Genomic DNA, 27,768 nt, shown 5'->3' with positions numbered 1-27,768 from the left:
TTTTCCTGGAAACCACCCACCAGTCTGCCCCACACGTGGATTTGCAGTCTGGCCCATCAGCTGAGCCTTCTTGCTGTCTGTTTGTCCCTGTTAAAGGTTCAAACCTGCCTGCCCACGAGCTCTTGCTGTGGTTCATCCAAGCTCCTGCCCTCAGGAGCTGTTGCTGATGTGGCAGGGCAGAGAGATGCCTGTGTTTGGCTCTGCCCCCTGGCCTGGGCAGGGGGCAGGGGGCAGGGGGCAGTGGGGCAGGGGGGCAATGGGGCAGGGGGGCAGGGGGCAGGGGGGCAGGGGGGCAATGGGGCAGGGGGACAGGGGGGCAGGGGGCAGGGGGGCAGGGGGCAGTGGGGCAGGGGGGCAATGGGGCAGGGGGGCAATGGGGCAGGGGGGCAGTGGGGCAGGGGGGCATTGGGGCAGCGGGGCAGGGGGGCATTGAGGCAGTGGGGCAGTGGGGCAGTGGGGCATTGGGCAGTGGGGCAGGGGGGCAGAGGGGCAGTGGGGCATTGGGCAGTGGGGCAGGGGGGCATTGGGGCAGTGGGGCAGTGGGGCATTGGGCAGTTGGGCAGTGGGCAGTGGGGCAGTGGGGCATTGGGCAGTGGGGCAGGGGGGCATTGGGCAGTGGGCAGTGGGGCAGTGGGGCAGTGGGGCAGTGGGCAGTTGGGCAGTGGGCAGTGGGCAGTGGGGCAGTGGGGCACGGCAGCTGTGCTCAGCCCCTGGGGTGGGCTGTGGGTGCATTTTCACAGGCAGTGCTCTTTCTCTGCTCTATCCATCCTCTCTCTCAGCTCCTCCTTTCAACTCCTCTGGCACAGAGGGGACAAACAGCAGCTGTGAGTGTCCTCAAGAGGTGCAGGGAGGGGATGTGAGCAGGGGCACTGCTTTAGCCTGGCAGTTTGGGGCTGAGCATTTGTTCCAAGGGCAGTGTCTCCAAAGGCTCCTCTCAGCTTTGCGGTGCACTGATCAAGGTCTGACATGAACTGCAACCCAAAGAAGATGGAGTTTATTTCCTTCTTCTCTTTGTGGGTTTTCTTCTGCAAGCCTCATTAGAGGCTTCAGCTGGACAGGAGTGAATGGGATATATTATTGTAAAAGATTTAATGACCGTGTTGCAAGTTGTGGAGAGTGGGAATAAGGAGTTGTAGTTTACCAAGGAGACTTTGAAAAGCTGCTCAATTAGCTGAGAGGATTTTTAAAGATATTTCTTTCCAGAGCCAAAGTTGGGAGATTTAACTGGGGGCTGCACAGCAAATGTGTGTACATGGCACAATGACAGCCAGCAAAGGACATGTTAAAACACTTATGAAGTTATCACCTACTTGTAAATCCAACCCAAAAAATGTAAGCTTCATTGGTAGTGCCTTAAAAGTGGTGATTCTTGCCCTGTTTTTTTTCTGGAGCATGAGGATTGTTGACCTGGAGGACATGGCTGTAGGTATCCTGACAGCAATTTTAGTTGAAACATTATATTCATGTATTTTCCATGTTGATGGGAATCTGCCCTGGCATCTCTTCTGAGTTCATGACACAAACCTTGGACTGATTCCAGCTCCTTGTCTGGGCAGGTGCTGGGAATGTCCCTGTGGTCTGGCTCAAGGTAACAAACACCAAAGGGGAGACAAAGGCCAAGTGCACACCTGGGAGTGACAGCCACCAGCACTTCATGGTTCTGCTGAAGTTTGGCTGCACCAGGAGCCCCTGGTATCTGTGGACAGGGACAAAAACACTGCAGGTTTGGTGGGGAATGGGGCACCCCTCCTGCCAGGGAAGCCAGGAGCAAGTGGAGATGAGATGTAGCTGTGTAGTTGGCTCAGCCTTACCCCAGTGTCCTGCTCCTGTCCCAGGAGAGCAGGGTGTCTGCAGGAAGGACTGTTCTGCATGGAAGTGGCTGCACAGGGGACAGGGAAGGCTCTGGCTATAGTAGCAAGTCAGAGAAGTGATGGACATTGAGGATTTAATGATTTTTTATCTATCTTGTTCATATCTCATCTTGCTGTGTCTGGGAAATTTTTCCAAGTAGATAAAAGAATCAATATTTCTCCTGCTAATTTAGTTGTTGCTGGTTTTGTTTTGCTGAGTTTTGGTCTGGTGGGGTTTTTTGGGCTTTTTTAACAGATGGCAATTTTAAAGTGCTTGGAAAGGACTTTTCAGCTTGACTGGGTATAGAATCCTGGCAGATTAAATATGTGCCATAACTGAGATTAAAACAGGCCTGGTTTTGTCCTGCTCCCTGGTGGAGTGTGTCAGTGCCACAATTCAGAGGCGTGGAGGGGCTGTGGGATGACTTTATGCAAAGGTTCAGTCAGTGTTCAGTGAATCTCCCTTGGGGGGCTGGTGCACAGTGCTGCCCTTGGTGGAGGGATGCTCCAGCCTGGATCTTTTACCCTGTTTTGACCTGGAGCAGAGGTTTGAGTGCTCCCAGTGTGTTACTAAGGAGGGACAGAATGACAATTCACACCCAGGTGGAGGTGACATGTGGAGACTCCTTAAAATGCCTTTGGCACCACCACAGGCTTCTTCAGCTCACATTATTTCTCTGCTGCACCACCTAAATCTCACTAAGAGCTTCTATAGCTACTTCTCTTTCTCAGAAGCAGAGCTATCCTTTGTTTGCCCTTAAGTTTAATCCCTGGGAAGTTCCCTCAGTGGGGCAGATCCTCAGTGGAGGAAAAGCACTTCTTTTGCCTCTTTGCTTGCTTGCTCTCTTCTGCTCTTGTTGCTGTGGGAACAAGGGACAGCACTCGGCTCTGGCATCCTTTTTAATTAGGTATCTTCTGCAGATCAGCTGTATTTATTGAAGATTTTTTATTATAGCTATTAAAATTAAATAAGGCAAAAATTGAATCCAGAACAAATACACTGCTGCAAGTTATCCTCATAATGTGCTAGCAATTTTTGCCAGACAATTGTGAGAAAATATGTTCTGGCAGCCTGTGTTCAGGCAATTGGCCAGGAACAGCAATAAATCATGTGTATTTTTTCTCCCTCTTATCTTTCTCACTCATTTAAAATAGCAGATAACATATGTGTGAGAGAAGGGTGTGTCTTACTGACTTGCAGTGGTAAAGGCATATCTGAAGCTGAAACAATGATACATCCACACTGTAACTCCCAGCAAGGATAATTTGAGGGGCAGGAACTGCTAATGTTTTTTCATGGGAGGATGTGTTAGCAAAGAGTGAAATGGATGTTCATGGCTGAAAATCAGGAGCTGAGTGGTTTTGGTTTCATGGCTGTCTGCACCATGGGAAGGTGGTGTGAAACTCTGGAAAAAGTCTGCAACACTTTCAGAAAGTTTTAGAGGTGGAAATAATTTTAAATAATTTTTTGAGTGGAACTTTCTTTTCTGTGGGCCTGCTGCAGCCTCGTGCAGAGGTGAAGCTGTGTCCCTGCCAGGTGCCAGAGCAGAGCTGAGTGCACTGCACAGGAGATGCTCTGGCCACGCTCCTGCTGCCCTCAGCAGAGCTTAGAGCTGCCTCAGCTGGGCCTGGCTTTGGGTCCAAGATCAGACCCTGATCTGTGGCTCAGCTGGGCCTGGCTTTGGGTCCAAGATCAGTCCCTGATCTGTGCCTCAGCAGTTTGGGTGCAGGAGCAGCTGCTGCCAAGCCTCTGCCCTAGCTGGGTGCTGGCACTGGGGCCCAGCCTGGCAGATGTGTGCAGATGTGTGCAGATGTGTGCAGATGTGTGCAGATGTGGGTGGCTCTGGCCCCTTGGTGCCATGGTTTCTGAGCTCAGCCTGGAAGGGCAGCAGCACGTCAAGGCTTTGCTGAGTGTGGCTTTGGGTGCTTCTGGTGCTCTGCACACACAGGTGGGGGCTCTTTTCCCTGACTCCAGGAGCCCACAGCCCTCTGCTTTAGGCACACAGTGATTTGGCTGTGTGCTCTCCTGCTGTGCCAGCCCCAAAGCACAGCCTGGTGCCTGCTCTGCTAATAAAAATGAGTGCACTGAGGCTTATTTTCCTTTCCAAAGGATTTTCTGTTCATTGTGGAGATGTTACTTTTCCAGCTGGCTGGTTTGCTGGCTTTTGAACATGCTACACTTTGTTAAGCAAGGCTGCTTTTCCTTCCTTGCCTTTGTAGTACCATCAGTTGCCTTCTTTTTTTCTTTACACATCCCTCCTCACCTTCTAAAAAAGGTTGAATTAATACTGGCAAAATGTTCAAGATTTATCAAAATCCTATCAGTGTATTCACATTAATAGGCTCTGGAGTGTAGTATTATAATAATAATAGTAATAATAATAATAATAATAATAATAATAATAATAATAATAATAATAATAATGGGGCAATCTGCACCCTGGCAGGCAGGAACAGCTGCAGAGCTGTCATGGTACCACACTGCCACCTTCCTTGGCACCAGCACCATCTGCAGAGAGCAAATGTGCAACACTCATTAACCCCTGTGGCATCCCCATGGGGTGGGATAAGAGGAAAGAAAGGACAGAGGTGCAGGAAGGGACCATGAATTAATTTGAAATATTTCTGCCTGGAAAGCTGAGTGATAGGAGACACATCTGTCTGAGTTTCAGACTGGAGATTAGAGGTGGGGAATGGGGAATGCACGACTGTGCCTGGGCTTTATGAAGCTCAGGCTTTGGCTTTATGCAAACACAGCCATGTGCAGAATTGTCTTGCTGTCCCTTTGTAGCTGCAATGACAGTGGTATCAATTAATACACTTGGTATGTGTCAAACAGTGGGGAAAAAAGTGTGTGCTATAAATGGAAGTACTTGCATAAGACTGTAAAAACAAGATAAAATATTTATATTTTCAAAAAAGGAACTAAACTTGTTTCCTCTCTCCTACATCCTGTAAACTAGTTGTAGGAAAGCAGCAGAGTTTAGATCTTGCAAAAGGTTTTCCTAAGCTGGAAATCAGATGGGAAAATGGTTTTTTGAAGGAAGAATTAACTGAAAAGAAGTTATCAAAGTGGGGCTGTCCATAGTCAGGAATATTAAATCCTCCTATAACAAGAGCAGCATGAGAGAACGAGGTGCTAAAAGCTGAAATCCTAGGGAGATGAAGGGGAAAGGAAAAAACAAGCAGTGGGAGATGTTCTTGCAGAACACTGTCTGCAAAATTGGCTAGAGCAGGACACAGAGCCTGAAAAACTTCTCAAACCCAATAGTTGCTTTCTAAATGAGGTGCCTGACATTTTAAAGGTCAGCAGCCAGGGAGAGGCAGACTGCTGCTCAGCAATTGCAATCCAACTGTGCTCCTGCCTTGCCATGTCCTTCAGTCAGGGCTGGGGCTGCCTCCCTGCCTGGCAAGACAAACTCTGAATGTTTCCTAAAAAGAAAGATTTACAATACCCAAACGGGGAAGGACACCTGATACTTTCCCCATTTCCCATTTCTCCTCCCACTAAGGGGCTAATAGGGGGGCAAGTGGGCAAAGGAAGGCAGATGGGAGGTGGAGGGTGGATTTGGGTGGAGGTGGAAGCAGGAGTGTCTGTTGGCAGCCCAAGGCACAGGTAAAGCACAGACACCTGCCCTGCTGGCAGCTGGGGACATGAGGTGGCACAGGTGGCACCTGGCAGGGTGAGCCCTCCCCAGACACAGCACAGCCTGGCTGGGGCTGCCTGCAGCAGGAAAAACAGATCTGCCTTTATTTCAATATCAAGAGCCTTAAACTCTGGGGCCACTCACTCCCTTCCTGTGTGCTTTTTATGAGCCCTGCACCCACCTGGGCAAATGTATTCATACAGCAAGTGACTGGAAAACCAAGGCACTGTAAAAGAGAGCAGTGTTCTGATATTCCTAAATCAGTACAGAACAGGACTGGGCCATTGCAGTGCAGCATGAGTAGGGGTGATTTTCTCTTTACTGTCCATCTTCTAGAATTTTAGTATTCCAGTTTCAAGCCTGCAGTACGTATTTCTGTGCTGGACTGCTAAACCTTTGAATTGTCAGCATGCTGAGCATTTTGATCCTTTTATAAAACAAGAATGAAGATTAAATGTTCCTCCCTGCACAGCCATTGGAGCAGCACTCAGTGCAGGCTCACAGAGGCTGATCTTGCATCAGGAGCCACAATGTTCTGTAGCACAGACATCCCCTGGGATTTGGGCAGGTAGGAAATCACTCAGATGACTGTGAGCTTCCTTCTCTCTGCAAAAGCACATCAGTGTGCTCCATGAGAAAGACAGCCAAGGTTTGTAATTAGCTTCTCTTTAATTAGGGTGGACATGGAAGGAAGCAGCAAATGTTGTGTCATCTCCCACACCAAATGTCACCAAGCTCTCAGTCAGAAATATCCTCTGGCCAGGAACCACAGCATGACCTGAGCAGCACCCTGGCCCTCACCAACTCCACTCATTTTACAAGGACTGTTTTGTTCCTATCCATTCTATCCTATCTTATTATGTCCTTTTTTTATTTGTATGTAAATGAAGCACAAATGTTTCAGACTCACATGTGTATGAAGAGGCAAGCAAGTCCTTCATGAAAGGGGTGCTAAATCCTGCTAAATTCACCCATGGATTTGTGCATTGAACCAGTCTAGAAATCCATCTTGTGTTAATAGTTTGGGAGGGCAGGAAATTTTAGTGGGTTTCCTGCAAGGAAGGAGAGCCTGCAGAGAGCTGTGCTCCTCCAAGGCTGTGATGATGCTTATCTGCTTTCTGGAAAGCTGTTTCATGGCAGGTTTGGCACTGGCATGTGAGCTGGTAGTGCTGGGAGACAGCAAACCTCTCTGTAAACTGCTGCTTTGATGAAGCTCTCAGATGAACCTTCTCCTGCACCAGGATGCTTCTTTCTTCAAATGGGTCCAATCTCTGCTAATAAGCCACCTCCTCCACACAAGGAGGTTTTGATCAAACATCACAGGAGATATCATCAAGGGCTAAACCTACCATTTCCTATTCCATTCCCTACAGCTCATAATGCTCAGTGTATCAAAGAAGAACAGAATTCCCTCAAGTGTTTTTATTGCCAGGCAGGCAACCTGCAGTTGCCCTTGTGCAGAGTGGCTCCTGAGTTTTCTCTCTTGGTTGCTGGATTATCTTTACTCCTGCTGCAGTACCTCTGCACTCCTGAACAGAATAGAGCAGGGCTGTGTTCCCAACTTGGGGCTCCTCAGCTTTTGGGGGGGGGGGGGGGGGGTCGCAAAAAAAACTGTACTAGCAATTGGATTTCCTTGTATAGCATTTCCTGGCATGGCACTCCTATGAAATCTAGATATTGTTGGGTTCTGGTGGGAGGTTTTTTGATGTTGTTTCTTTTTCAAAAAAATATGAAAGGACTCCAGTGATTTTCTTATCAGAGCCTGGGGAAGCAGAAGAGAACTCGTATGAGTTAAAGCATCATCCTAAGGGCTGGAGACCCTCAGTGCCACTGCTCTCCTGTGTAAATTCAGTTCTGCAAAAGCAGAAGGGTCATGCTTCACCCTTATGTCAGGCAGCTTGTGTGTCTTGACTTTCATGGACAACATTCCCCTTCTCCTTCTGTACAATGCATTGCTTTCCCAGCTGGTTTTTCACACCAGCATCCAGCATTTCCCCCCTCTGCCCTCCAGACCTCACCTTTAGGCTTCATTAGACCTGAAAGAGAAAAGAAGAGAATAGAGCTCAGTTTCCTGTGCAGAGGCTACATCAGTGCTGTTCTAGTGGGTTTCAGCACTCCAGTGTGAGCAGTGCTGCCCTGTGCTCCCAGCACTGCCCCACTCCAATACAGCTCAAACCTGGCTTGGGGAGGTTTTGCACCACAAGGTTCTGCAGAAGGGTCTGGAAGCATCTCCCTGCACTGCCCATGGGCCTCTCCCTGGGATGTATGTGATCCCAGGCCCCCAGTTATGCTGGGAAAGGCTGTGTGCTGCTCCAGGTCGCATGGCTGCAGCAGATGCTGCTGAGATGGAAAAATTGTGAATTCAGCAAACGCTAAAGTAGCACAAGGCATTAAAAATTCACAAAGACTTCTCTGAAACACAGTCTCCCAAAGAAGCATTTTGATGAGCTGCAGCAGGGCTGGGTGAGAGAATAGGGAAGCCCTTTCCCAGCACTGTGTTAAGAAATAGTCCCATGCACAGGTCACCCCAGGGGTTTGTGCATTTGTAGTTCTCAAGGGTTTTTTCTTTTCTTCTTCCTATGACAACTTGTTCAGCTTTGCTGTGAAAAAGTAAGAACTGAGAGGCTGTTGCCAGTGTTCAGGGGAAGATATAAGGATTAAACTGAAACAAAAGTTGAAATACTTCAGGTCGGGGATTTTCAAATGTTCCTTTGAAAGCTTTCTTTAAGAAGAGAAGCCAGATGACCCCATTTTTCCCTTGGGAGAGAAAAAAATACCAAACCCAAAACAAACTTGCAGGCATTTTTCCAGTGACTGTCCTTCAGATACCCTTTTTTTCCTCATAGCTTTAGCCAAGTTAAAGCAGGCTGGGTTGAATCTCAGAATGCCCCGGTCAGGCTGGGATGCTGAGGATGGATGGGGGATGCTGAGATGGGCAGGGGGCCAGGGGGTGCTTCCCAACAGCAACTGGAGCTGGCACACAGTTTCCCCGTGCCCGTGGTGCTGTCTGCAGCGGGGTGTGCCCGTTTTGCAGGTCAGTGTGGGTGGGGCACACAGAGGCTGCGGGGATGCTCTGCCTTCCCAGTGACCTACTTGTGAAACCCGCGCCCCTGGGCTCTGGCTCGGGGGGAGGTTTCTGCTCCTGCTGCACTGCTTCTTGTTCTTATTGTTTTCATTGGTTTTGTTTAAATTTGTGGTTTTTCGTCTGTACTTTATTCTCTACTACATGGGTCATTGCAGAAATGACAGCAAAATACCTTCTCCTCTCTTAACCAAAAAGCTGGATGAGAGTACTGGAGGTTTTATAACCTACTTTTGAAATGAACAAACTACAAAAAATAAACAGAGAAGATATTCATGCTGCGGCTCTGGTAAAAGTAGAAATCTGTGATTAAAGAGGTGCTAGTTTAATTTGCCAGAGCAGAAAAGCATATTTAGGTTTTGTTTTTTCTTTACAATCTTTTCAGAGCAGATGTGCCTTTCCTGCAGAACTGCTCTGTTCTGTGCTGCTCAGATGCTTTGCTGGAGCAAAAGGATGAAGGAGTGTAGAAAAGATCTGCATTGTTTGCCTTAGAGATGTTAAATATCTCTGACAGGGCTGAGACACCCATCCTGCCCTGGACAAATAGCTGGAGACACTGAGCATAGGGCTTACATTTTCACTGTGAAAATAAATGGGAAATGCAAAAGCTTATTAAGTGGAAGCATAAAAAATAAGAGTAACTGTGGTGGATTGAGTGAGGTTTGTCTTGGGGAGCCAGGACAGACCATGCTTGAGACCTGTGGGTATCCCGTGGGGAGGGACCACTTTGGCTCTCATTTGTACTGAAGCAGAGACTACCCCCAAAAAAATTAACTTTTGGCAAAGGGGCTTCTCAGAGAGGGACAATCAAACATGAGCAGTTGTTTTGTTTAGAGCCTGAAACTTCTTTTAACAGGGATTTTGAGACCATTGAGTTTCAGGAAATGAAACATTAGTGTTGCAAGAGATCAGGGTTGTAGGCTTACACCTGGACTTCACGGTTCAGGAGTTAACATGAGGAAGCAAGTGATTAATTATGCAGGTTCTGCATTCCATATTCAAGCACCTATTGAGCCTCCTGGCACAGGGAGCTGGATGTCCTGTATGCTGCAGATGATAAAGCAGTAGGGAAACTTCTGCCTTCTGAGAATGCAAATGAGGAATCTGCTTTTCGTGTTAGTTTAATTTTCTGTCTTCATCTCTGCACAGCTTGTTAGCTGAATGGAAAACTGTTGATGCTGCCAATGCAATCTGGATATTGTTCCATGGGACTGCAGAAAGCAATGAGTTTGTAGCTCTCTAATCTGCAGTAATTTGCTGCTAATTTGTCAACAGTCAACAGCTCCAGTGGCTACCACATGGAAACAGCCCCATTGCCTTCCTCTGGTCAGCATTAGTGAAAGGTCATTTAGAGCACTGCTGCTCACCCACTGCAAGGGTTTTACTAAGCACAGAATGATGCTTATTTTACACGGGGGAAACAAATCACAGGGCAACTGTTGCAGTGACAGAGGCCAGGTGAGTTTTCAGACTTGCCCACGGCTCATTCCTGACATGCCACCATCACACAGGGACCAACACAGTCAGGGAGCTGGCAGCAGGGATCCCCATGGACAGCAGGGATCCCCATGAGCAGCAGTGATCCCCTCTGGCAGCATCCCCAGGCTGTGCCCAGCTCCAGTGTTGCTGCAAGCCCAGCCATGAGCAGCCTCAGCCCCAGGGAGGTTCTCTCCCTGCCATGCCCTGACCACACCAGGACCACACTTTGCAGAGGCAACACCATGCATTTTCATCAGCTTTCCCTCTTTTGCTCAAACACTTGCCTCTTCCTCATTTTGAAGCAGAGTGCTGGGTATAATGAGCTGAAAATAGTGTAAACCCTGCCTCGGCCCTCTGAAATATTCATCTATTTGCACGTTAGAAAAAGCAAGTGAAAGGGCTGCTTAATGTGCAACAGAGGGAAATTAGGGCTGTTTGGTGCTTGTTTCTGAGCTTTCCAAGAAATCTGGATTTAATGGGCTTCTGCAGAGTTGGGGTGTACTGGAGTTGGGAGTGTTTGCTTCTGCTTCAGCTTGGTTGAAACTTCCTGATCAATCATCACAGGTTCACTTTTTCTTTTGATGTTTCTGCCAAATTTGAATTATAAAGTTTGAAAACTTTGGAACTGGCAGTCTGCCTGGAGCTGATAGTTCACAAATGTTTCATCTTCACATTCCCACTCGGGCATGGTGCAGAGCTACACACATTGCCCTTCTAAATCTGGGATCTGAGCTGTCCTCAATCAAAATGGGGACATTCATTTGGCAGGGGACAGTGTGAGGGCCCTGTACAGGCTCCAGTGTGTTCTAAGAATGCATGAGGTTACTGTCTGTAAGTAATGGTGTTTACCCACATGTCTCAAGATGAAGCACAAAATTTTCTTTTTTCTCTCTTTCCTGTTTTCCATGGACATGCATCCATTGTGACTCATCAAGGAGTCTGAGAGCTGTGTCAGCCCCATGGTCTGGGTTTGCTGCTGTCAAAGCTCTGAGCTGCTCCTTAAACCCACTGGGTACACAAAACATCCAACCTCTCTCCAGCTGCTCCAGCACCTGTGGCTGTTCCAGCAATTTCCTGGGAATATCAGTTGTACTCTCCAGGACTGCCTGGGTGCAGGAGGGAGCTGTAACTTCAGGGATTGATTTCTAGCAATTAAGCTTTTGGCTGCCCACCTAAGAGATGGAATTAAGTAAATCACAGAATCACAGAATGGTTTGGATTGGCAGGTACCTTAAATCTCATCTAGTTCCAATCCCTGGCACAAGCAGGGACGCCTTCCACTGGACTAGGCTACTCAAAACCCCATCCAGCCTTGCACTGAACACTTCCAGGGATGGAAGTGACCTGATAAGCTTCAGAAGTGACATTTTGACTTGTCCCTACAGAGAAACTCAGATTTCCCTCCTTCCTTCCCCTCTGCTGAAGGCCAGGCACTGGTGTGTGTGTGTGACCTGTCCTCAGCCAGCCTGGGCACAGGGGGCTCTGGAAGATGTTGTCCATGGTTGCTTCTCAGAGGCTTTTTCTTCAGATAGGGTGAAGGTCACTTGGAGTTCAGAAAGCCATGAGCTCCCTCAGATCCCATATTATTCTTGCAGAGGCCTGAAGGAGAGCACAGCAAATGCTGCAGTGGTTTTACATCTCTGCCCATCACCCCGAGACTTCTGCCTCTCAGCAGAAATCTCATCCAGTGGGAAGCACCTGGAGGATCACCATGGCATGGCAGGAGTAAGAGCCTTGCAACAGCTTGAAACCGTGTGTAGCTTTTGATGTGAGAGTGGGGAATTGCAAAAAAGTCTCCCAAGTAAGCCCATTGCTCTGCTTTGATGTGGCAGGGCTCAGGAGCAGATTTAAATATCTCTCTGTGATTCCCAGGCCACCTCTATTCTGCACACAAAGAAATGCTTAACCTTGCAGGGAATTATGTATCACTCTGCAGTGTGCTGATGCATAAAAATTAACTATTTTTTGTATAGGAAAATAGAAGCTATGCTATTTAATAATTTAGTATAAGTATCCAAATATCAGTTTTTCCTCCTGCAATTTATTTTATTGTATTTTTTCACTGTCTATAGTAATTCCTGTCCAGAATAGTTGTTTTTAGGACAATGCAGGAGATAGGTTCTGCTCTCTTTTAGTAAGGTTTCCTTGTAAGAATTTTCCCTTAAGTGCAAGGAGAAAGTTTTGAAGTGGGATTTACCATTTTGGGATGGTTGAAGCACTGAGTGATCTTGTATTAACAACAAGCTGTGTTGTCTTTGTGTTTCATTTTCACTTTGGATCAAATATTTAGAGAGGCTGCTAGTAGCTCATGGGCTTTGACAGGGGTGTGATAGAGGAAAGTTTGCTGATGTTTTTTTAAATCACAGGATGAATAAGGTTGGAAAAACCCTCTAAGATCATAGAGTGCCCTTAGAGCCTATCACTGTGTCCCCAAGTGCCACATCTACAAATCTTTCAAATACCTTCATAGATGGTGATCCCTGGCAGACTGTTCCAATGCTTGACCACCCTTTCAGTAAAGAAATTTTTCCTAGTATCCAATCTGTGCAACGTGTTTCAGGAAGGTGACTGAAGAAAGAGTCTGCAATAAGGCTGCCTGGGCAATAAACAGAAAATTTTGGGGATCAGGTGGTAGAGATCACAGGTTGATGATGTTGCAACCTCTACTCTCTGCACAGACTCCTCTAAATCAGAAATTCTAATTTTGTAGAGCTGTAGCTACAATGTCACATGTTCAAGAGCTCAAATAAAAAAAGATGGGACATGTGGGGAAGAGAGATACTGAAGGCACTTTAATGAAGAAGGAAGTTCAGGATGTTCAGGAGGAGAGAGAGGGGATGAGACTGAGTAACAATGGAGAGAGCAAAAGAGATGTTTGGACATGTGGAGAACCAAAGCCTTTGGGAGAGAGAATGAGGCTGTTTGGGTCAGGGGGCTGCAAGCTCTGCACAGGAGCTGCTGCTTTGCTGTGCTGTGGAGCTCACAGGGCAGAGACTTTAAAGGAGTAAATAAATCAAAGGTGCTAAAAAACTATGGTTGTTCAAAGTCAGTCATCCATTTAATAGCACCCAATATAAAAAGGCAGTCTCAGGTCAACTAAGATGAAAAATCACTGAGAGGCAGTGGCAGCTGTATGTCTGGAGCTGAGCTGGGTCTGCTGATGGCTGCCAGAGCTTGGAAACAGAGATTTCCTCATGGGGAGAGGGAAGGAACAGAGGTGAAGGGAAGGGCCCAATCTCTTCAGGAACACTAGAATAGCAGTGTGTTATCAGCATTATTCTCATACTGCATCCAAAGCACAGCACTGGACCAGTGCTGTATTCTCTAGGAAGAAAATTAACTCTGTCCTAACCAGGACCCTTCATTTATTTCTTTATTTACAAAATGCAATAATTTTATGGTATTTAGCCCAGAGGTCTGCTTTCTGCTGTGACACTGACCCTGGTGCAGAGCCATCCAGGCTGCCTCCCCTCCAGCCCCCTTGGCTGCCCAGGCTGCAGCCCAAGGAACCCAAGGAGAATTCACCTACTGAATCTCAAAGTGAATTCTTTGCCAGGTGCTTGCTTACTGCAAGCTCTGGTTTCCTTTCCCAAGTGTTTTCCCACTGCTCTGCCCTAAGCCAGACCAGGATATCCATGTACCCAGGTCCCAGGGCTCAGATCACCTGCAGTTTCCATAAATTACTAGAGCTGAAGCACATGGAGGGGCTGAGTCAGTGCTTTCCTTGTGCTGCTACAGATATGAAGCAAATGCATTGAAATCAGCTTCTGACATTCATTTTCTTTTTGAACTGAGACCAAATAACTTGGATAGTGAGAGGAAAACTGAAACAGGTTACCTCCTGTTTTCTGGAGGAAAATGGTGGCTGGAGAAATCTTTGTGGACTACAGGCATTTCTGTCTGAATCCTCTTCTAACTGGGTGATTTTTGCTAAAACCTCTATTAAGCAGCAATTGCATTGAACCTAGCCAGGCTATTTACACCCTAGGCAAGTCTAATTCCAGCACTTAATTTATAAACAACTAGGAATTTATTTGGAAGGCATTCCTAGATACCTGTGATAAAAATTCCAAATTTAATATAATGAGTGAGCACAGAAACCACCACTCCCCCACACACATACACATTCAAATCAGGTCATTACAGCAGGGTGAGAATTATGTGGGAAAAAAAGTGGAGTTTTTACAAAAGATAGTGAGAGAAAATGTGTGATATCAGTTCTGCCTGTCTCCCTACCTACCAGCTCACATTTGATAACTATCTATAGCTGCCATTAAAAATAATTTCAAAATTACTTCTAACTCTAGGATGACAAAAGGTTTGATTTCATGATAAAAGCTGAGCAGCTTGGGGGAAATTCTGGCATGCTAATGGACACTAATGCCCAGGCTATTTCTGATGGGAATGAGGTGCAGTTTTCTGTCTACAATGGAAATGTCATTTTTCTCCAGTCCAAGTCCTACAGGAAAGATTTCCAGCCATTGTCTGCTTGGTGCATGCAGCATTACCCATCACCCTAAACAAGAGCCAGGCTTTAAGTCATTCCTCAGTATCTTATACTGACTGATGTGGTGATTTTGAAATGAAAGTCACTTTCCCCCTATTTTAATGGAAATGAAAAGGCTAATCCAGTCACAAAAAAAAGGATCCTCAGTCCTTCTATCAAGTGCCATTCACAGATTTTAGGTGTGTTCCAGTTTCAGTTGTACCACAGAACTTCATCCTATGCTGCAGAGAAGAAAGGCGAAGTGTAGAATTGGCTAAATATTGTGTTTGATGAAGACAAAAGTTAGCCAAATTCCCAAAGAAGAGATGATCTTTACTCCTGGGATGAGTGAGTGGGGAGAGAAATTGGCTGACTTCTTCAGGGATGTCCTTTATTTGCTTTGTGCATCTGATGTTCCTCCAAGGCCTCATCCAGCCACAGGAAGGAAAGATGTTCTGGGAAGATTAAAATCCCAAAGGCACAAAGAAGGTGCTGATGCTGAAGCAGAGCTGTGTGTGGCATTTGCCAGTGGGTTTTGGTGCCTGTGCCCAGCCTGGCAGAGTGAGGAGCTGTGGGCTGTGCCCACACAGGGGGGGTCACTGGCAGAGGATGGAAAACACCACCTCAAAACTGTGCTCATGGCGAGAAGGCAAGGGAGGGGATCCTGCCCAGTACACAGAAGAGCATCCATCAAATGGTTTTGAACGAGTTGAGTGAGCAAACCCCAGCTCCTGAAGTTCAATCCCTGGCTTTTTGAAACTCTCTTCTGTGCCAGCCTTTGCATTCCTGTGCCAGCATCACCAGTAGGTCCCTGCAGCATTCCCAGCTGGCTTTGGAAATGCACAGGAGTGTTCCAAACAGAGATTATTCCCTATACTGGAAACATCAATCTCTCTCTCAGATTATCTATGCAGATCACTTGGTGTGGAACTGACCCTTGTGAAAACAGCTGTGGTGGGCATTAGTTAAGCTTCAACATTTTGGAGTCATTCTGTAAATTTCTTTCACTAGAAAATTACTGTAATTGTAGTAATTTCCTTGTAATGATGTGTGTTCCATCTCATTAGCAAAGGCACTTGCAGGGGCTGTGTTCCAGTGGCAATGGCACTGTCCTTGTGCAGAGCCACCAAACGTGGGCTGTGCTCTCCTGCAGGGCTCCTGTGGCTCTGAGCTTCAGCCAGGTCTGCAGGTCAGTCCCCAGCCCTGCTTCAGCCAAATGCAACTGCCCCCAACATGCAGTATGAGGCTGCAATTGAAGTGGGTGGATAATTTTTTCTGTGCCTGAGTCACTGGTGAGGAGCTGCAGATGATTTTCAGAGCAGGCTGGGTGATGCAGAGGACACATCCCTCCTTTGCCCACTGGAAAGGTTCATTACAGATCAGATCTGTGGGCCTGGAGGTAATTTTTCCTAACAGCCCTGTATGTAAAGCTCAAGCCCATATTTCCTTTTGTTTAAATTAATAAACAAATTTGCTGCTCCTGGCTTCTGAGGGGGCTGGATGCAGGGTTCAGGGTGGAAGCCAATCCCTGCTCTTGCTGGCTCATGCTTATCCCCAAGAAAGAAGAAAAAAATTGAGTTATCATTTTTATTCACAGGCTCCAATAAAATCCAATTTACTTACCCATAGCTGTTGGGCACTTGCAAGTAAGCAGAGCTTAGAGCATTTTAGAACTCACAGAGTAATGAAAGTAAGTAATGAAGTATAGTCATAATAATAGCTAGAAAATATATTCATAGTATATCTGGAAAATATATGAGCAATCTCAGCCTCATGTAATTGAAAACAGATTTAGCAAACTCAGGCTCAGAACAGTGACCTTATTTTGTAGCTGCTTTAAGCCATTTGTGTCACTGAGTGAATTTCCAGAAACTCTGCCATCAGATTTCCTATACTTGGGACGATTTATGACTCAGTTTGATTTTTCCCTGGGCTGTGTTAGCAGGTGAGAGCAGCTTGATTGTGTGAGTTAGAAGGTGTAAAAGCCACTTCTGGACTCCTCACATTTTCATGATGGCAAATGGAGATATAATGACATCCCAGTTGGGGCTTTCTGATGTCTCTGTTATGTCCTTCTCTCTTCAGTTAGCTTTAACTTTGATAACTCTGTTGGGCTGGTAATTTGCTTTGGTCTTTGCCTGTGATTGAATTATTCTGAAAAGCTAGGGTAAAATGAAGATTGCTCTCTCAGGAAGAAATGATGGCAGGATAGCTGTGGCCTGATTATCTCTTTTCTCAGCCCATCAGTGCAAGGGAGGCAATTTCTAGTTAGTGGCTCTTGTCCTTGCTGGCAGCTAGGTGTTAACTTCTAGTGCTGGGTTTAAAGGGGAGGGAGGGAGTCTGTGGAAATAGATTGTATGGTTGCCCAGATAAAAAAGTCACAAACATTTTTGTAGATCTAGATCTCTAGATCTTAAGAACTTTATGATCTAGAACATTAAAATGATGGAAAGTTTATTTGGTTTAATAAAATTTGGTAAAGAATCTCAAATTTTCCATTAAGCTTCCTGTCAAAAGTAGGTGCTAAGGTCTGAAAGATCCCAGAGCAGCTCCACAGGGCAGGGGGTGGGTGAGGCTGAGCCAGTTGAGGCTCTGCCTGTCCCTTTGGACAATTGGTACCTCTTGAACCCAGCAGCTTTCTGCAAAAAGCTGCTTTCTGGAGGTCTTATCCATTCTCTATTAAATCCAGACATTCCTGCTGACAGAAAAAGCTGGGGCTGTCCTGATAAGGCTCCTCCTGGACCACAGTGTCCCATCAGCTCTTGCTTATCACAGCAGCTGCCAGGCAGGGGACCTGGTGTTGGTACCATTGTGGTCAATACTCCTCACCCAGGATTTTTTAATTTGAACTGGTAAATCCCAGCCCATCCTGCTTCCTCTTATCATCCTGCAGTTCCCTGAAGGCATCTTTGCCTGCTGGGCTCCAGAAACCCAGGCTCTCAGGCTGTTCCACAATTACAGATATGCAGCTCAAGGATTATCTCATTACTCAGAAAGGCTTTTGCTCTGTGTTTGCAGAAAAGTATTCCAGTTTATATTAAATAACCATCAGCTTTAAGCTGACTGGAATTTGGTGCTGGTGGTTGGGGGGGAGATGAAAGACCTGAGCACTGCTTGCAAATAAAATTGGTGCTTTTGTTCCAATTCTGTGGGGTCAGAATACTTTTATTCAAGCAGTTCTATGGGGTCTCCAGACAATAAAAATTAAATAAAACTCACTGTCACCTCCTTCTTCCTCTAGATCCTTAAATCATCCTGCTTTTTCATTACTTCAGGCTGTTAAATGCCAACAAAAATTCAGTGCATATTGGTTTCCAGTGATCTGACCTGTCATGGTATTTGGTATCTGTCTACCTGCTCTCTCTGGAGACTCTGAGGTAAGAGTCAGAGCAGTGTTCAGGCACAGATTTTAAACACAGATACTTCAGAAGCTGCAGCAAAAATGCACCCTAGAGCACATTACTAATAAAAAAACTTTTAAAAAACCCAATCCCTGAGCAAAACAAGCAAGAGTAAAATGAAAGACTGAAGTAATAAGCTATAAACTAGATAAAGGGTGTGGATTTTTTGCTTTAAACTTAGAAACACCTTTGTGTTTTTCAGAGTTAAGCAAACTGTAAATTCAGATCAAAGTACTCTCCTGAAAAAACCCACTTCACTTTACAGTTTCTCTTTCCCAGTAACTTGATTTATGTGACTTTCCTGGGGATTTATTTCTGCTGCCCTCTGTTTGGAAGGACGATTTGAAGGTGAACAAGCACTGATTTATGGTTTACAGGTAGAGTGTTCTATATATAAAGAATTGTTTAGCCCTTGTGGGATAGAAATGCTGTCATCCTTTTGATCTTGGTGCTTGAAGATGTGCATCCATTGCCAGTCAGGATCAGAAGGAGCCAAACCTTGATCTTGGCTAGGATAGTGCATGAATAGGAGCACTGAGGGGGAAAAGCTTCTTATCCAGTTGTGTAATATGGAGAGGTGGAGGTGGGTGGTGTGGATGGGGCTCCTGCTCTGGACACAGTCTTTTTTTTATCCCCTTCAGTGGCAGAATGTCACACTGGCTGAACCTCCAGGTGACACTGCTGGGGGGCTGCAAGCAATAGGTTCTTGCTGAAATACAGTGCTTTAGTGTTCTGTAATCAGAAATAAAGAGCAGATTTGGGACCCATCCCCTGAGCTGTGCTTTGCTGTTCTGCACCCTGCCTGCTGCAGAAAGGGCACGTTTGGGGGAGGAATGCAGAGAAACAATAAAGACAGCTGGACCCTCCCTGCAGCCATTGTGGTGCTCTGGAAATGGTGCCCTCTTCACCCAGTGCTGCTGTAGACTGTTCTCCTGCTGTGTTCCTTTCATAATTGCCAATTAAATGGGCATCTTGGACTCAGTTTATTACTGTTCTAAATTTGTCTGTGCCAGGCAAGGGAAACTGGGTTAGCATTTGGCAATGCAGGTATGTTTTAGGAGCAGCAGACTTACTTTGGGGAAGAAATATTGATGTGTGTGTGAAGAGTTGGCTAATTTTGTCCTCTAGCATCATTTCCTGAAAAAGAAACAACAGGGTTTATTATTGATTTGATTAAATAATAAATGATACATTCTCCTACTGCAAAATAGGCAGCATTTTCAATCTGTGACTCTTCTGTGGATATGAATGGAAAGATTTTAAATAATGTGTGACCTGGGGTAGTTATTTCCTCCCAGGCACTGCTGCACACTGGAGTGTGGTGTCAGCAGCTTGGACAAGAAATGGTAAATTGAAGTTTCTTTAGAGTTTCTCTTGTCTCTCTCCTGTTGCTTTATTGCTGATCCTCACAGGAGCTTGCTCACAGCCAGCTCTGTTCCTGTCTGCAGGGCACAGAGAAAGGCTCCAGATCTATCAGTTAAATGTAAACCTTTGTCACCTTATCAGTCAAACTTCTGAGAGTCTTTCTTTTAACCCCTTGCATATGAATTTGAATTTTTTTTTTTTTTCTTCTTGGTCTTTTAAGGATGCTGTAGTAGCCCCAGCATTAAATGAACACTGGGACCAATATTTAACAGCACACAGAAAGTGCATGGCCAGATTTCCACACCAGTGAAATAGCTTCCATTTAACATTCCAGTCCAGAACAGGGAGAGGGACTGTGCTGGAGAGGATCCAGCTGGATGGAGATGGCAGAAGACACTCTGGGTCTGTTATAATTCCAGCCCAAGGTGGTTTCCTATCTAATAAATGTCCCTTAATGAATGTCCTGCATCATTTGAACATAGAGCAGACAAAATGCTCCATAATTTCTTAAATGTAACTCAGTTTTAGTATGAAGCTCACCAGTTTTTCCTCTTTGTGTTTGAGCCATGCTTTGGGTTAATAGCCAAATTAAGTTGCCTATAGCCAGAGCATCCAAACCCAGGAGCATCTTCCTCTGCTCCTGGGTCAGCCAGAGCTGCAGGTCCCACCCTGAGAGCTCTGCACTGGTTGAGGGCCAGTTTTACAGAAGCACTTTGAGATAATTTTGTGTGAATCTTTGAATGTGTAAGTAACTCTTGATCTTCAGTTTGCTGTTCCCTGATGGCAGCTGTGTTGCTCTTTGCAGATGATGGGAAGCTGTCCCTGGAGGAGTTCCAGGCCTTCTTTTCTGATGGAACACTCAATGAAGAAGAACTTGAGAAGCTCTTCCATACCATTGACTCAGACAACACTAAGTAAGTTCCATGTGCTGACACCCTTCCATTTCAGTGTTTGGGTCATGGCAGGGCTGTGCAGCAGCACAGGCTGCAGCAGTGCAACTTGCTTTGAAAAATTTGTAAAACTTCAATTTCTGCTTGGTTTGTGTCTCATCCTGACAGCCACTATACTTCTTTTGTCCTGATGATTTTTCAGGCCATTTCCAGTAGTGCAACCTTTACAGCATTTGAAAGGATCTTTAGTTTAATGAGAGCATTTAAATACCTCTTTAACTTTTTCACTTTATCTAAAAGCTTTGCTGTGCTATAAAAGGCAGCAGTGAATCTCTCTAAGTATAGGCCTATCCTGTCTCTTTGTGGTGTGTCTGTATCCCCTGCACCTGGACCATGCCTACTTCACCTCCCACCCAAAAAATCCCCTGGAAAGCAGTGATTGCTCCAGCACTTAAGGAAACGAGCCCTTTTATCTTCAAGGTGAGGTTTTTCCCAAGCCCTGCAGCCACTGCTGAGGATGCTTTGCCTCTGCTCACATCCCCACAACCCAAGGTGGCCATTCTGGACACAAAACCTGGCCAAGGCAGAGAGAGCTGGACCCAGGAGCAGCCCTGCACTGTCAGCACCATGGCAGGGGAAAATGATGGCAGAGGGATTAAAGACATGCCTTTAGTTTGACATGACATCAGAGTTGAAGGCAAACACAGCACCTGACTGCTCTCCCTGAGCATCAAGCATTGCAGGCTGAGCCAGGCTGTCAAATTAAGCTGGCAGACTCCTTAGCTGCTGTTTCCTTCTCCCCTGTGCCTTTGCTGTCTGTCCCTCAGTGCTCCCTCTGCCTTTGGTGGGGTCTGGGGGTTTGTGAGCCCCCTGACAGTGTCTGGTGCCAGCAGCATTTGGGATCAGCACAAAGCCATGGCTTCCCAGTAGGAGCCTCCTGCCAGCAGGTAACAGCAGCACACAGGACACAACCCACTGGTGGGTTTTCCCTTTGGAAGAGGAATCTGTCTTCAAAAGCCTGAATGCTTTTGTCTATTTGAAAATACCAATGAAAACCAGTCATGTTGAGTCATGTTTCAGTGTGACTCCTATTCCTCAGGAGAGAAAAAATCTGCCCAGAAAGCTGAAGAGAATCCAATTTCAAATGAGAAGTGTTGAAGTAAATGATTGAAAAATAATAATCTGGTTAATTATAAAGCCTTGTGGCAGCAGGGAGATGGAGTTTTGCCCATATGAGTGGTGCAATTTTTGCCACCCACCCAAGAGATCCCCTGGAAAGCAGGGATTGTGCTGGAGGGCACTGGCACCAAAGCAGCAGCTGTAAAATTCATCAACACAGTGCAGGGACTGCTGCAGAATTTCCAAGAACAAAGTAGATGTGAGTTTTCTCCAAACCATGTTTTTCCAATGTGTGTGCTTCCCAAAGTTTATTCCAAGGTTGAAAATACAAAAGATCAGCTTGATATTTACCTTTCCCTGAACCAAAGAAAGTTTAGTGATCTTAAACTATCTGGGAGTGATCCATCCTTTCTAAAGGCTCTTCTTCCCCAGGCACTGAATAGGTGCTGCCTCATTCTTTGTGGGTCTATTTATTGAGCTCCAGTGATGCTCCCAGATGGGCTCTCAATAGACGCTGGGACTTGGGTGCTCACCTGCCTCTGTTCTGGAATAATTTATAGCATTGCCTGAGCTCACCAGTGCCCACCTGGCCTTTGGAAGGATGCAGATGGTTCCTGTCCCTTCCAGGGCACATGGGGGTGAGTGTGGGGATGTTTCTTCTGGTCTCCTTGAAATGTGAAATTGAATTGCAGCCCGTTTTTGCTTGGGGATTGTAGGGAATTTGCAGTTTCTCCAAGCCTTAGTAAGGGATGTCTTCTGCACTGGACAGAGAGCAAATGTGCCATTTGTAAATGCCATGCAAGAGTGCTGCTGGCAGGCAGCCTTGCTGAGCAGCTCCCAAGCATGACAAGAGCCCCCACAATCCTGGAGGATTTGTCTTTAGCCAAGCTGGCCTGATACAGTCATCAATACCTGTTAGGGACTGGAACTTGCAGAGAGCAGCAGAGCATCTGCTGTTCTTGGCTGAAGGAAAAGCAACAAGCTGGTCATGCTTCCAAGCTAAATCCTTGCATGAGCTGGCATTTGTTTATTCAGAAAGCATAGACATCTACAGCAAATTTATCAAGCTGGGGAAGGAAAATATTCCTTGTTTTTAATCTTCAAGAGCTGTCTCAGTCTCCAGAAAACCTACCCAGAGCCAGGCTCTGCTGAAGTGTTTTTCACTGTGAACTGAGCAGTTTCCTTGGCTGCAGCCTCGTGTCCAGCACAGTCCTTCAAGCCACGTGTGCTCTTCACCTTGCTGTGTCTGTTGTTGCCCTCCCGTGAATTGGCAGCTCTGTGGGGGCCTGGGCAGGGGGATGCTGCCTCAGCCACTGGGGCTGCAATCTGAGTGCTGATGATGCCACTAAGAGAAGTGGAGCTTCATTTTCCCATTTTACAGGGGAATGTAGGAACATATTAACTTCATCTTTCCCAAAGGCTGTTTGAATTTCAGTGGGGTTTTTTTTTGGTGGTTTTTTTTTGTTTTTTTTTTTTTTTTTTTTTTTTGCTATTTGATAGAAGTTTATTTATTTTAATTTTTTTTAAAACTCTGCTTTGTCTCCCCAATTTTTCATATTGACCATTGTGTTTGTTTGGTGTGCAAAACCAAGTTTGCTATTGAGATTACATTACAGCAAGAGTAGAAAATGAAGAAAATTATGTTCCTGCTGATTATTAGTAATTGCTGCTACCAGCAAATTACAAAATGTTGATTCGATTTCCTGGACTATTTTTAGAATCAGAGAGCTGCCTTACTGGAGTAGGTAAAATGAATGTCTGTACCAGTTTCTTGACTGGGATTAGCTGGGGAGTGGAAAAGAGCAAAGCTGGAGGAGTGGGAGGATGAGGTGGGTGGTGGATGAAGGAATAGCTGTGCTGCTCTGGAGAGTCAGTCCTGAGTGCTGTGGCTGGAGGAGTCTGTGCCTCCATCCCAGAGCCCAGAGAGACCCCACTGACAGCAGGGTGCACTTAGGGGGATGCTGAACTGACAAGGGAGACTCCAAAAACCCAGTGGTGTTTATGAGCTTTTCCCATTCTTCTTGACTGCCTGGGAAATGTCTCTAGGGCATTAATGATGTGGGGTGCCAGGCATGGGCTTCAAGCACCCACCTTGGATTTTATTACCAGGTGTCCATGCAAGAACCATGCTGTAGATCCCATCATCACCAAATAGTTCATCTGGTAGCAGGAATGCAAAATGTGATATGAGCTTTCTTGGTGCTTTTTGGTAAAATTATATTAATAAAGCTGCTGTTACTTAAAAACAACAAAAAGTAGCATCCTGTTCCTGTTGCACACACTGTCTGCCCTCCTTCTCCCAGCTATAGCTGGGGGGCAAGAGCAAGACATTACTGGGCAGTTTTTCACCACTGGTTCTAGCTGCTATTTCAGAAGATTTCAGCAGTGCCCTTTGGGGAACTGCCTGAAGATTACTGGAGAGATTCTGATCTGCTACTATTAATACCAAGGCTATGGGACCAGTACAAATAATGTGCAATGTATGTGTCTGTGAGGTATGGACACACATAACTAAAAACACATCTTTTTGTTTAGTGGTAGAAATGGGCTTTAGAAAACATTAGATTAATGGTTACCTGGGAAATACAGTTATATTTGCAGAGTTGTCTACACACTCTTATTTTTCTAACAAGATGTATCCATTTCAAAAGGAAAAAGTCATTGCAGATGTGTTTTGGGGTCACAAATGAACAGATGAAACCCTTTAAAGGGTTACTGTGATACTGGACAAAGCTTGCTTTGTCAGACTCACAGCTCCCTTCTTCTGCAGCTCCCTGGGCTGGCACTGACTCCCACTCTGCATCCCCTTGGAAGGAAAAAGCACCTCAGCCTTGGGAAAGCACAGGGATGTCAACGTGGCTGTTGGCTGAACAAGTGTAGTCCTTGCAGGGGATTTAAAAAATTCCTTTTCTATCTGGTACATTTTTCACAGCTGCAGAGGGACAATCCTTTGGGGAGAGCTCTGCTCACTGGAGCAGGGCTGCCCAGATGAGCTGTACAGGTCCATTCACAAGGAGACAAGGACATGGCATTAGCATTCTGCTGCTCTGTCCTTTGTTATCTCCTCGCTAGGCTTACAGCTATTCTTTTAATGGCTTTGTTCTCCCCCTCTCCCCGGTCTAAATGAGCTCTTCTCTCCAGTGGCAAACACTAGAAAAGGCTGGAGTGTGCATGTAGGATAATTAACAGAAACTTCTCAGAAGCCTTTGCAGCTTCCCCAGTCTCTTTTGCCAGAGGATTGTGGCAAGTGGAGAACTGAAGCCTCCTGAGCTCTGCAGCCTGTGCTGCCCCTGGCAGTGCCACCTCCCACCCCTGGAGCACTGACCTGGGGCAAGGTGTGGACCAGAGGGTGATTGCAGGGGATGGAGGGGGAAACTGAGCATCCCCTTTGGGATGCTGAGCAACATCCTTCCTGAGAATAGCAGCCACCCTCCTCCTCTGACCCCTCAGCTGCTCAGGTACCACAGGGAGCTGTTTTATAAACCACAGTGATCTGGGGTCACTTTGGGGTGCAGAGATTCAGGGAATGGTCAGGGTAGCTCCCAGCCTGTTCAGTTCCAGAACTGGGGGGACAGGAGCAGGGCCACCTCAGAAGCAGGTGTAATGGTTTGAAAGCAAAATTAGTGAGAGACACCAAGTTAGAAATACAATAATTTAAAAAAAATTTTAAAAAGAAAGAAGAAGAAAAAAAAGAAAATACATGCAATAGTACAAAAGAAAAACTACTGGCAGAGTCAGAATACAGCTTAGTTAGGGTGGTGGTAGCAGTCTAGATGAGGTGGTCTTGAAGCAGTGATCCTGTAGAAAAATCTGGTAGCTCTTGTCCTCTGGAAACCAGTGGGTAAGGGCTGCTTTGGTGTTCCAAATCTCAGTTTTTATCTATGTAGGAAAAGCTTGGTTCCTCCCCCTGGGTGGAGCATCTCCCAGTGGGATGATGTAATTTCACCAGTCATGCAGTGGGAATTAATGGTCCATTAACAGGAGATATCTCCCTGGAGGAAGGATGGGTAGTGGGAAAGATAAAGATGACTGTCCTACCTGGTTTTTAATTGATAGCCCATTAACAGAGGATATCTCCACAGAGATAAGCATCACTGCCCCACCTGGTTTCAGCAGATAGTGATAGGATATGTAGTTTTGGGCACATCTTTGCATTGTAACCTAGGACAGCAGGTAATGATCCTGATGAGCTTCTCTGCCTGCACTAATTAGTCCCACAGTGGAGCAGAGCATGTCAGGACTGAGAGCACTCTGCTGACACAGCTGTGCTGCTTCCAGCAGTGCATGCAGCTCCAGCTCTTTGAGAGACCCCAGTGCCAGTGAGGACAGGGTGGAAGCTCTGGACTGCCCCTGCTTTTACTGACATCATCAGTTGTGGGGCCAGAAGCTCCCAAAATGGGTCTTATGCTTTCCACTGATTGATTTTCATTCTCTGTTACTCTGAATTCATCAATACCCAAAGGTGAAGATGAGTTTCTCAACACCCTCCTTCCAGCACACAGTGCTGCTCCAGACCTGGACACCTTCAGTACCTTCTGTACAGCAGCCTGCTGTCCTGCTCCAGTCCTTATCTTCCTCTGGTGGAAAAGGTCTGTTGTTACTGCTTTGTTTGGATGCCACAGTCCCTCCAGGCACTAATGTGAGGTGCTTTGCCTTCCCACTACCACCCCAGGTCTGGTGTCCTTGCTGTGAGACATCTCCACCTGAGAGAATCCCCTGTCTAGGGAGACTTCAGGGGCAGTCCTCTGCTCTCTGTGCTTTTCTCTGGGTTTCTGCAGCCCAGTCCTCTCAAATTTGAACAGAAAGCACTCCTACTTCTTGAGGAAGAACAATGATTATTATGATTGAGTAATTTTTTCCTGGTTTTTTTTTTTCCTCCCCCTCATTGCAAGCCTGATTCAGGGAAGTGCTGGGTTTGTCTGAAGCCTGCACTACAGAGATGGCTGTGCCCATTGAAACCAGCTTCATTTCTGAATATGGAATGTTCTCAATTAACTCCCTGGGAAATAAACTACGAATGGTTTAATCAGCCAAGATTTTGATTAACTGATTCAAGAGACAGTTCTTGTCTCTTCTGAAAGGGACAAAATGATTGCACAAAAATTACATGTCTTGCTCTAATTTCTGGCTCCCAGGAGCATGGGCATTTGGTGGATTTTGTTTATATGGAAGATGTTTTTGAGTCCTAGCTTATCCTTCTCTAAACATGTCATTTAAACTACACTGTGCTCTATCTTTCATTCAAGTGAAGAAACACTTGGTGCCAAGGCTGGTGCTCAGCATCTGTGTGCTGATAAGAGACACAAAATGTCTCAGGCTCACCACAGAAAAGGGGCTGTAAAAACAAATCACCCGGTGGGAAGGTCACTGCAGGAAACACAAAGCTGAAAAACTGCAGAGAGTCTTGTTTGAACTAACATTTGAGAACATTTTTCTATTTCTAATCCTATTTCCCAGGTGTTTTCCCAGGCAGGCTCTCTGCTGGGTCCCTGGGGAGAGGCTGTCTTGCACTGAGGCAGATTGGCTCTGGGACAGCAGGCTGGTGTTTACTGCAGAGTGTGAGGACTGGGGAGGGTTTATCTGTGCAAATGGAGTGAACAGCTATCACACCAGACACTGTTCTAGCTGGGAAAGGGGCTCAGCACCTTGTTTTTTGGATTGTGCAGGGCCACGCTGCACCACCGGGTTTTCATTCTAGGGAACATAAAGATACCAAGATCTTGCATTAAAACCATAAAAGTGACTGAGATATTTAATTCTAACCAGACACTTGTGTTTGAACCATGTTCAAGACATTCAAGGAGATTGTCATTTTTGCTTGCAGTTCCAATCTTGCAAACCCAGGAGGTTTTTTTTTCCTGGGTAATTGGGTTTAGGGCACCAGCATCAAGCAGCAGACATGTCCAGCTGCACTTTGTGGGCAGAGCAAGCTGTCTCTCTTGGGACTGGGCTTGGGAGGAGGTTTTTAGATAATTTTTCAATGGCAGAAGAAAAGCATTCATGAGAAACAAAGATATTGGGAAAAATACAGCAACAGGGTCTAGGGATATCTTTCTTTACTATTATTTTACTTGTTCCCTGCCAGTTTTGTGTTACATATCCAAATGTGCACATTGGCTGCTCTAATTTCTTCTCCTACATACAGCTTTGGTAATAAACAAGATACCTGCAAAATCTAAAGGAGAAGAAGGCTGATTTAATTTTACCTCATGCTCTGAGTATCTTGTCATTTCCTTCTGGCATTAGCAACCCATTCAGCTGAGCTCTGAACGATCTCTCTCTCTTTTGCAGTTCAATATTACAGAAATTACAAATAGAAATTGGATTAGCCTAGGCTTATATATCAACTGGAAATAAGTAAAATGTAAAATATGAATTCATTAAAAAAGGCCATTTCTGATGTTTTCATACTGTTGACAGTTTGTGCATTAAAACATCAAGGATCTTCT

The 27,768-nt window shown here is 45.8% G+C and overlaps 1 protein-coding gene across 2 annotated transcripts in view; it reads left to right on the top strand.

Annotated features, from left to right (window-relative positions):
* NECAB2 (N-terminal EF-hand calcium binding protein 2) overlaps positions 1 to 27,768 on the top strand; it is a 73,147-nt gene that overhangs the window by 16,084 nt on the left and 29,295 nt on the right. Inside the window, exons 1-2 of one of the 2 annotated variants that reach the window (XM_079316550.1) lie at positions 1,635 to 1,723; positions 20,116 to 20,224. In XM_079316550.1, coding sequence (XP_079172676.1) covers positions 1,655 to 1,723; positions 20,116 to 20,224 — 178 coding nt within the window. In that variant the 5' untranslated portion in view covers positions 1,635 to 1,654. Of the gene's footprint in view, positions 1 to 1,634; positions 1,724 to 20,115; positions 20,225 to 27,768 lie in introns of those variants that run through there. The other variant, XM_079316549.1, reaches the window with a different exon arrangement.

This window comes from Erithacus rubecula (assembly GCF_903797595.1).
Source record: "Erithacus rubecula genome assembly, chromosome: 12".
Taxonomy (NCBI): domain Eukaryota; kingdom Metazoa; phylum Chordata; class Aves; order Passeriformes; family Muscicapidae; genus Erithacus; species Erithacus rubecula.
Note: the sequence above shows the minus strand (reverse complement) of the source record. Positions and strands in the feature narration are given on the sequence as shown.